Source organism: Mus caroli, chromosome 1, assembly GCF_900094665.2.
Source record: "Mus caroli chromosome 1, CAROLI_EIJ_v1.1, whole genome shotgun sequence".
NCBI classification, from domain to species: domain Eukaryota; kingdom Metazoa; phylum Chordata; class Mammalia; order Rodentia; family Muridae; genus Mus; species Mus caroli.
The window spans coordinates 1,306,041-1,315,992 of NC_034570.1; the positions used below are offsets into that span (position 1 = coordinate 1,306,041).

At 47.6% G+C, this 9,952-nt stretch overlaps 1 protein-coding gene across 2 annotated transcripts; it reads right to left on the minus strand.

Moving 5' to 3' along the window:
• Positions 1-1,178: 1,178 nt before the first annotated feature.
• On the minus strand, positions 1,179-7,905 carry Sox17 (SRY-box 17). Of its 2 annotated transcripts, XM_021167224.2 has the most exons (3): positions 6,806-7,905; positions 5,603-6,455; positions 1,179-3,170 (listed from the first exon to the last, which is right to left on the minus strand). In XM_021167224.2, the coding sequence occupies exon 3, from the start codon at positions 3,091-3,093 to the stop codon at positions 2,218-2,220; it is 876 nt and encodes a 291-aa protein (XP_021022883.1). In that variant the 5' UTR covers positions 3,094-3,170; positions 5,603-6,455; positions 6,806-7,905; the 3' UTR covers positions 1,179-2,217. The 2 variants fall into 2 exon arrangements, with proteins under 2 accessions (XP_021022883.1, XP_029336129.1); XM_029480269.1 differs by lacking the exons at positions 5,603-6,455; positions 6,806-7,905 and adding an exon at positions 3,606-4,240.
• Positions 7,906-9,952: the final 2,047 nt, after the last annotated feature.

A 9,952-nucleotide genomic window follows, 5' to 3' on the forward strand; every position in this document is an offset into this window, starting at 1 on the left:
TACCTGAGTGCTTGAGGAAAGGAACTAGCCCAAAGTCTCTACTTACAAAAGTTGTCTGTGAGGATGAAGAGACCTCCATCTGTATAGTAACATTGCCTCAATAATTTTAGCTGTCTTGTCTTCCCATCCACACCTTTGGAGTGGTTAATAATGCAATGTAACCTGATTTTGGACTTTGCCATAAGCATTAGAGATTCTTTCTCTCTTTCCCCTTTACCTACTTACCTTCTTTACTTTAAGAGTTAAATTTCCAGCAGTTGTTTCTTTGGATTCACACACTAAAATGTCTAGAGAAATTTGAACTAGCCATGTGGCCTTGAAGGTGAGCATGGACAAATCCTCTGCTCATTACATAGTCTACTGAGAACATCTTGGAAATCCCTGTAAATGAACTTATGTTCAAGCAGAACAACCACTCTGGGATGAAAGAAACAGTGTAGAGCAAGGAGAGCACTAAATAAACATCAGCCTGGAAGCCAGATGTCTTGGTACATGCCTTTAGTCACAGTACATAGGAGGCAGAGGTATGCAGATCTCTGTGGGTTTGAAGCCAGCCTGGTCTACATAGTGAGTTCCAGGACAGCTAGAAAACAACAACAACAACAACAAAAAGTAATAATAAAATGAGACAGGTTGTAGAGACTCTGGTTTTCATGCCTAGTGTCAGGGGCTAGGAGGGAGAAAGGAAAGGGAAATAGGTTAGATAAACTCCCTGGGGTGAACTTTAAATTTCTAAATAGAAATTTTAAAATGATTATAGTCACTAGAAATTTCCAACAAAGTAGGCTCAACCTTTTGTCACTGAAAATTTCTACCCTTCTGTGCCTAGTAATCAGGAACCCCCCTTTAAAATGTTACCCTGACATTTCCATGGACCCCTTCTAATCCATCACCTTCAAGTTTTCCTTCATCTAAATACCTTACATGCTGACCAGAATGTGAATTCTAGTGCCCACCTATGCCCCCTACACAAAGAGACTCTGTAAATACATTAGGAGTTAGCAACTGGACTGGGTTTGCAGCTCAAAGGTGGTTCTCTTATCTCCCTTGATGAAGCTGTGGCTTCAGTCCCCAGCCTGTATGGGGACTGGAAAATGAGAGAATAGCACCCTACTGGGAGGCTTGCTCAGACCCAAACTGTGCAGAATAACACTAAGGAAACACCTGGCACAGGAAAAGCCCACAAGCCAGCAGTTCCTATGATGGTCATGTGGAGCGCAGCAGTCAGCACCGCATATTTGCAGGGGCTAAGCCTTGTACCTGTTTCTTCCCAATAGGATGGATGCTGGTTGGTGTCTTCACCTGTGTAAAGCACACCACACACAAATCACTCTAGGAGAATCTTGAGCCTGAAAACTGCAAAATGAGGGAACACAATCGCCTACACTTGCTAGCTATAGCAAGATGCACGGTTGAAATTACATATTAAAGTTCACTAACAGTCACAACACAAACTTTATTTTGATTAGTTTCTCTGACTCTAAAAATGTGGGAATTAAGGCAAATTTTGTGGGAAGTGGGATCAAGACTTTTGGAAGAAAAGACAAACAAGAAAGAGTTATATCTGAAAAGCTCTTTTGACAGGTGTCGAGATGACTGAAAATCCGAAATTTTTGAACAGCCTCATTAAAGTGTACAGAATTAAAAACATTTACAGTATCATTTTTAGAAACCAATATTTGGAATGTACATAGCAAGTTCATTCTTTGAGAATTTTTCTCAGAACAATTATATCACATTTGAACACCCCTCTGTTTGTGTTTAGGGTTTCTTAGATGCATTTTCTTACCATTGTAAGAAAAATGGAAATTTTACAATTAATATACAGTTCTAATTGTATAATACTTACTGTTGATCTTTAATTTGGTAAAAACCGATGCGATCGATTTTAAAAAGATTCCAGGATTTATTTAAGATTGAGAAAACACGCATGACAAAATTTCTCTAGATCAATACACTTTCAAGAAATGGAATAAGTCAGTGAGATATTTCAAAACTGGCTAAAACTGGACAGTGATTGTGGGGAGCAAGTCCCTCAAGGAATTTAAAACAAAAATCTCGTGTAGCCCCTCAACTGTTCAAGTGGCAGACAATAAATTACCATAAATTATATGCCAAGGCAACTTAAAAACAAAACAGCTTGACGCTAAGGATTTCCTTAGCGCTTCCAGGAAGTGTGTAACACTGCTTCTGGCCCTCAGGTCGGGTCGGCAACCGTCAAATGTCGGGGTAGTTGCAGTAGTAGACCGCTGAGCTAGCGTCTGACACCACGGAGGAAATGGCTCCGTGGCTGTCTGAGAGGTTCACTCCGCAGTCGTGTCCCTGGTAGGGAAGACCCATCTCGGGCTTATACACAAAGGGCAGATACTGTTCGAATTCCGTGCGGTCCACCTCCCCTAGGAGCTCAGTGGGCTGGTTGGATTCCGCGCCATCCCGGCAGGGCAGAGCCTCGGGAGGGGGCGAAGGTTGCCCGGGGCCGTGCGCTGGGTGCTGCTGCTGCGGTGGCGGCGGCGGTGCCTGCGGTTGCAGCGGCTGCTGGGGTTGCGCGTGGAAACCGCGTCCGGCATTTGCGGCGGGCGAGCCCATCGCGCCGTAGTACAGGTGCAGAGCGCTGGGGGGCGCCAGGATCCCCGGCATCGCAGGGCCCGAGGGGTCCGGCCCCACTCGCATGGGGCCAACGGGCGGCTCTACGGACACTGCATAGTCCGAGACTGGAGCGTAAGTGTAGGTGCCGGCCGCCTGGCAGTCCCCTGGCAGCGGGGCTGCAAAGAAAGCCGAGTCCTGCTCCACGCCATCCAGCGGGGATGTGTCCGGAGTGGGCAGAGGGTAGCCGTCGAGAGCGGGCGCGCCCAGTCCCTGGCAGTCCCGGTAGTGGGGGCCCATGTGCGGAGACATCAGCGGAGGACCGGCCGGATAGCCCGGCTCCGGGAAAGGCAGAGCCAGGCCATCCATGGCCACTCGGGCGCCCTCGGGACCAAGTGCGCCGGCCTGGGGCTCGACGAGAGCGTGCAGGAAGCCTCCCTCCACCCGCTTCATGCGCTTCACCTGCTTGCGCCGCCGCGGCCGGTACTTGTAGTTGGGGTGGTCCTGCATATGCTGCACGCGCAGCCGCTCGGCCTCTTCCACGAAGGGCCGCTTCTCTGCCAAGGTCAACGCCTTCCAGGATTTGCCTGCCGGGAAAGGTGGAGAGGCGCGCAGGGTTACCCGAGTGAGCTCTTGCACCCTGACCCCTCTCCCGTGCAACCTCTCACTGAGCTAGCAGGTGAGAAGCCCGGTCCTATTCGAATGAAAGAGTTAGATCGCGTCCTTACAGGACGCCTAGAAGGGGCTTCCTCCCTTACCTTTCTCCCCTTAACTCGAAAAACTGTCAAAGTCCCCTGATCTGGGAAGGGGTCAAGCCAGGGCTGTGCGGGTTACCACTCTAAAATGCTGAGAAACCCTTACATTCGCTCCTATGGCCCAAAGACCAGACTCAAGGGTTACTTTGGCAAGAGAGGGAGCTGGAGGAAGGGATTGGGTCTACAGCACACCTCTTGGCTCAAGGAAGTGGCTCGGAGATTCTCTGGAGTGCGCCGGTGCCCTGGATCCCCCCTGGTCCGACTCACCTAGCATCTTGCTTAGCTCTGCGTTGTGCAGATCTGGGTTCTGCTGTGCCAGCCGCTTGCGTTCGTCTTTGGCCCACACCATAAAGGCGTTCATTGGCCGCCGGATGCGTGACTCCGCTTTGGCTCGGCCGGAGGTCCCGGCTGGCGCCCCGCTACTCGCTACCACCTCGCCTTTCACCTTTACATCCCCGAGGGGGCTCAGGGACTCGGCCCAGGGACAGGGGCCCAACCCTGCCATCACCGCGGGCTGCGCGCTCCGAGGCTGGCTCTGGTCGTCACTGGCGTATCCCGCATCCGGGCTGCTCATGGCTCTCCAGACCGACCCCGAGCTCTGCTATGGCCACGGGACAACGCCGCTTCCCCCGACCCAGAGGCAGGGATCGGAAGCTAGCCTGGAGATGCCCAGAGGAACTCGTAAAGCTGAGCTGGTGCGACCCTCCCGCTGCTCTCCCGGTCGACCTAACCCTTAGCCTAATCCGCGCGGGAGGTCTATCCAGTGACACTGCGGGTGTCTCCCGGGCCGCGGGCCCTTTTCTTTAGGGACGCGGCCAATGGCGAGGTGGGGGCGGACCGGACCCTAGTCCTTAGGCCCCCGCCCAGCCAGTGGTCCGAGTCCCAAGTCCCACACCCGCCCCTTTCCCCTCCCCCGGCAGTGTTCTGGCTACACCTGCCAGGGGAAAAACTAGCTGGAGCCGGGCTCTGGCGCCAAGACCTCTTGGGGAAATAGGAAGGATGAAATTCAGATGTCTGGAGGTGCTGCTCACTGTAACGGAAGATTGAAGAACTAGTCCAACGTTGTTCACATCAACATACTAGGTATAGGTATTTATTCCATTCTTTTAAAAAAATTATTACCGAAGGTAATTAACTTAGCATGATTTTTCAGAGAAAAAAAAATTCTGTTCTTCTCCCAAGAACTCATCCATCATGCTTATATTATAATAAAAATGTCCAACGTAAATAACAAATTGTAATAAAACAAAGTTTAATATAAAATGCTATATCACTAATATATCACTACTCAATAAGAGCTCAAGTCAACCCTGAGGAATTTCAGTATGAAACATAAAAAATATAAAACAAAAGCTCCTTTTGTGTGTTCGGCAAAAGAGGCAAGATCGGGTTTTATTTCTAAAGACTTGCAAGGCCATGATTCCATTCCAAACACCACAAGATTAAAATGTAAAATAAAGTGCAAAGACAGAAGCACTGTGGTGTTCCTCAGAGGAAAAGGATCAGTCCATTTAAGCAGCAAATCCACAGCGTTTAAGAAGGTTACCCTGACAGATGGTTACAACGTTTTCTTAAGACTGGAATAAAAAGCTGACCACCCTTAAATTTATTTTAAACCTGAAAGTACTTTGCCACGGGCTTCAAAACATGCCTTCCTACAATGCTTATCCCAGCAACCACTGAGCACCCTCCAAATATTAGCAAACGCATTTAGTTCCAGACGTAGTCTTTTTCAAGGGCAGCATTATAGATTCTAGGAGAGGAAAGGGAGACTCGCCTGTTAAGGCAGACACTGGGAGAGTGTTACACACACTTAGCAGCCCTCCTTCAGACCAGGAGCTCCAAAAGCTCTGTGTAACATTTGAGTTTGTTTGCATGTTTGTGTTGTTCTCTACCAGATCCAACAGTCATCCTTGGGTAGTTTTAAGGTAGGAAAACTCAAAGGAACGGTGATCGAGCTCAGTTAGAATGCTTATCTAGCACAATTCCGCAGGAAAGACAGTCTATGAGATGCCTAGTACCTGTGATTCTATAATTCCAGCATTTGAGATTTGGGGGCAGAAAAAATATGTTCATGATTGGTCTCAGCTACATATGGAATTAGAGGCCAGCCTGGGCTACATGCAACCCTGTCTTGAAGGAGAGGATGAAAGGAAGAAAGGAAGGGAGGGAGGGAGGGAGGGAGGGAGGGAGGAAGGAAGGAAGGAAGGAAGGAAGGAAGGAAGGAAGGAAGGAAGGAAGGAAGGAAGGAAGGAAGGACTCACCATGTCAGTTTCCAAAGCAGACTTTCTTCACTGTGAATCGCTGATTGAAAAGTCTTACTTATTTGTATCCTTGAGGTGACATGCTGAGGTTTTCCTGTGTTATTTCAGAGACCAAATCTGGCTGACTGGAGGTTTCAAAAAAGCACAGAGCTTTTGAGAGCTCCTGGTCTGCAGTTTCTGGAACTACTTTGTCTCCAAAGAACTCATACAGAGCCAGCTTTTCTCTAATTTGTTATGTTATAAAGCAGTGGTGACCCTCCCTCCCATTTAAGCTGGAGGTTGTGCGATAGTAGTTAAAACTCCAGGTCTGTAAGATTCACACAAAGGGGGTAAAATTGAATCTGCTTTAAGAAATCAAAAAAATGGTATTTTAAATTGGTAATTTAAAAGCAATTGGTCTTAAATCTAACTGATAATGGGCTTTTCCTCAAAGCTTTTTATTTTTTCTGAAAAACATTGGCTTGAAAGTAAAACAAAAAAATGCATTTCAGATGTTTAATCAAGGAAACTATAAGGGTAGAAATAGCAATTTTACAAATCGATTCTCTAGTCAGGTGCTCTTTAAGAAAAAAAAAATCTATCTCTTCTGTTGTTAGTTTTGAGACAGTCTCCCCATGTAGCTCTCCTGCCTCTCAGAAGCAGGGACGCAGTCCCTCACCTACACAGTGATTCTTCTCTTTTGTATCTAGTAATGGACATCTTTTCAAAGATCTCAGAGCCGAATTTTCTCTTTCCGTGTTTTTTTTTTTTTTTTAATAAACTACGGGTTTTATTTGAAATGACGATTGAAATCAGTAGCGGGTCCAGAATGCATTTTCTCTGTCTTCCCTGTCTTGGTTGATTTCTCTGAAAACTAAGAGACAACAGAAATATAATTCAGGTGTAGGTCTAGAAAATGTATTTACACCATTTTACCTGGGTACCTAGTTCTGTTCGTGCTCCATAAAAGGAACTGAGAAAGTGGTTAGAAAGAAAGCCCGGGCGGGGATGGGGAGGCAGCGTTATTTACAAGCATCCCTGAAGATTAACTACTGATCTTTCTGAGGGAAAGCACAAACACACTAGGAGTCCAAGCGACCACTTTTGGGCTCTTCCCCGTTCCGTAAAACAGCCTCCCCTGGAGTCCCTAGGTAGCACTTTACTTAACAAATCTGCCAGGAAATGGCGCTTTCCCAAGACTAGTCCCCCTTCCCGTCCTCTTACCTAGATCTAACTTCTGGTGACCATTCTCTTGATAGATACTTTGGGAGGAGTGTTGGGGCCAACCGCACTTCAGACCCAACAGCAGTGTGAGTGGGCCATATTTCAGTTTCTTCACTAAATGGGTGTTGGAAGCCGAGCTCGGGACGTTATCAAAGCCAGCCACAAATGCCACAAGTAAAGAAGCAAACATCCGGAGCGGCTTCCTGCAAGCCTTGCTTCCCTCAACACTAGAGATTTACTGGGGTGGGGGTGGGTATCTGGACTAGAAGCCTGGCACGCCTGTCTGCTGTAGCCCGCAGCGGTGTCACACTCAAACAGTGCAGGATTTCTAGGTGGCTTCTGCCTAAGCCACATCCCCAAAGTAGACCTGAGGCTCGAAAGGCTGGGGCAAGGAAGCGACTAATGTAGAAGCTGTGCCCTCAACCACTTGGGGCCTGTAGCAAGCGGGTTGGTGACCAACTGTGTCTCCGAAGTGGGAGAGTCGAAGCCACTCTTCTACAGCGAGCCTCAGAGTGAGCGGTTGATTTCTCGAAGTTTTTGTGGTTTGGGTGTTCTGATGGCCAAAGCCTGTTAAAGGACACTCAAGTCCAATTGCACAGGATCCGTGGGCACTCAAGCAGATCCGTGGTCTGTGGAGAGCAAGTTCATGAGGGCGGAAAAGGGAGCGTGGGCTGTCATCGCGGAGACAGCCCCCGGCGGACTCTAAGATAAAAGAGACAATAGCACCACTGGACGATCTAAAATACGTGCCTCAGAGTCTGCCTCTGAGAACACCGAGCGTCGTGCCCCGGGCTCCTCACCTCCCAGGTAGGGCCACTCAGAGCGATGCGGTTGTTTGGCACCTTTCACCCGGGCACCAAAAGGCGCAGTCTCTTCTCCCCTTTATACCTTTCGCGCTCTTCCCAGTCCCTGGTCAGTCCCCAGTGGGTCGGAGATGGAGATGGAAATTCGGGAACTTGAGAGGAGAGAAAGAGTGGCAAGAAAGACAGTGGTCACCGGCCCCCACGGTGGCCCAGAATATTCAGGTCAGACCTGCAATCTTCGCTTTGCTAGCCTCTCCCGTGGGAGCTGAGAACGTTTGACCCTAAGATTAACTTCGGGGATTCATTCCGCACACGGTTGGGAGCGTGCACCCTAGGTGGGCGGGGTCTCTGTCCGAATCTCTGTCTAAATGTGCCCCGAAACCCCACCCTAGCAGCTGGCGACTCGAAGACCACGTCCTCCTTCCAGCTCGGCCCTAGCTGAGATTTTCCGCGGCAAAGCAGGAAGTGCACTGCTCCCGCTCCATTTCCCAGCTCAGTAACCGGTCGGGAATGTTTCTTAGAACCCATACCCCATCTGTGTTCCCCAGATGAAGTAAGGACTCCTCTTTATTCCTGCTCCATGGAACCTTAGGTTCTCTTGGGACGGTGGTCTTGAGAGCTAGGAATGAAGCCTTGCTCACATTTCTTTGTCGTCTTCCTTGAAATTTAAAGACAATTCAAATATGGCTTGGGTTTTTATAAAGGTGATGGCTGCTGTAGCCTCGTAGTACCACACCCTAGGGAAGACCGAAGCTTCCTTGGAGAAAGGCAATCCTCACCTTGCAGTCTGGCCTGTCGACTGTGAGCAGAGCACTTGGCACTCTCTCCAGAGAGCAACCTGGGTAGGACTGCTTCCCAGGATGCCCAGTGTGGCATCCTTAGTCGTCTTCTCTGATTTATTAATATCCAGCTGCACGTTCTCAGTCTATGATCCTGTAATACTTTGTTCCTGGACTGTGGTGAAAGTGATGATGACTACACAGTGGGTCAAGCACAGTGAGTTGTTTCGTTGAATTTGTGTTGGTTTTTGATTTGCTTTGGTTTTGTAGCAGAGGCAATAGGTGCCTTTCCACCCAGAAAACTCTGCTCCCAAGATCCCCTATCAGGATTAACTGCATGGCGCCAGATTGTTGGTTAGGGCAAGGTATGTGCTCTGTGATCATGGAAATGATCAAAGTTAAATAGGACTTGCCACTCCTGACAGCACTCGTTACCTCCTGTATGCACTTCAAGCATAACAGATTTCTAACCTGAACCTCATTTAGCTTCCAAAGCTTAAAAACAAGAGGGAAAAGTTAGGAAGCCTTCCGGGGTTTCAGCTGAGTTACTTGAATGTTCTGCTCTACCCATTTGGTGAACTTGCCAACAAGTTCATAGCAACACAGGGTCTTCTGTTCACTACACCTTTCATTCCTAGATCACGGGGCTTTCCAGTCTTTACTACATACTTACGAATAACAGAATGTCCAGATTAATCCTTGTGTCTTCTTACTCCTAAGTGCAAACCGCAAGTAAAAACCGTCTCCATGGACCTTAAAGGCTCAGATGTCTGGGTCACAGGGCTTCTGGAGAGTAATATTCTCTCCACGTCTCCTTCAATAATTCAAATTGCATCTGAAATCACAACATTACTGGGCATTTAAATACCAAGGCTATCTTAATGCATTTATCGGAGAAAACCAGGCTGAAGATGCACGTACATAATTTTACAAGTAGCTATATGATGCAAAAGTAAATGTCTGTCTTTAGGGCATTTGGAAAGTTATCTTTGAAATTAATTTCTTCATAAGCATGGTAATGTTTACAATGCACTTTCCCTACCTCATCTGACCCTCACAACTGCCCTGGAAGTTACTGAAGTGGCTATGCCATAGTTCCTTTTTGATGAAAAAAGAGCAGCGACTCAGTGACTTAATGTCACATAACAAAGGTTCTTAGACCTTTCCTTCTTAGCAGGAAACAATAACAGGTCTTATTATGAATTTATTTCTGTGCCATGTTTACAAATAATGAGAGACAAATTGGAATTTACAAGGATTAAATAAAGGAGTCAGTAGTGATGGATTAAGGATCCTTGGAAAAGAATGAAATGTTCTTATTAACTGGGTCATGATACGTTTGATACCAGAAGTACAGCAACGAAAAAGAGAAAGTATCGTTTAGAATATCTGGGTTTCTGCTGGTCAGTGCTGTCACATCCTTTCACTCGGAGCACGTGGGAGACAGAAGCAGACAGATCTGAGTTTGGAACTGGTCTACAGACTGAGATTCAGAACAGCCAGGGCAACACAGAGAAACCCTGTCTCAGGAAAAAAATTAGAATATCTAGGTTTTTAAGAAGGCA

Bases quoted from the DNA above. Each gene is read 5' to 3' on its own strand.
- Sox17 (XM_029480269.1), bottom strand. From the start codon at position 3,912: ATGAGCAGCCCGGATGCGGGATACGCCAGTGACGACCAGAGCCAGCCT. The intron at 3,171-3,605 runs GTGAGTCGGACC...CTTTCCCGGCAG, and splicing joins AGAGCTAAGCAAGATGCTAG to GCAAATCCTGGAAGGCGTTG.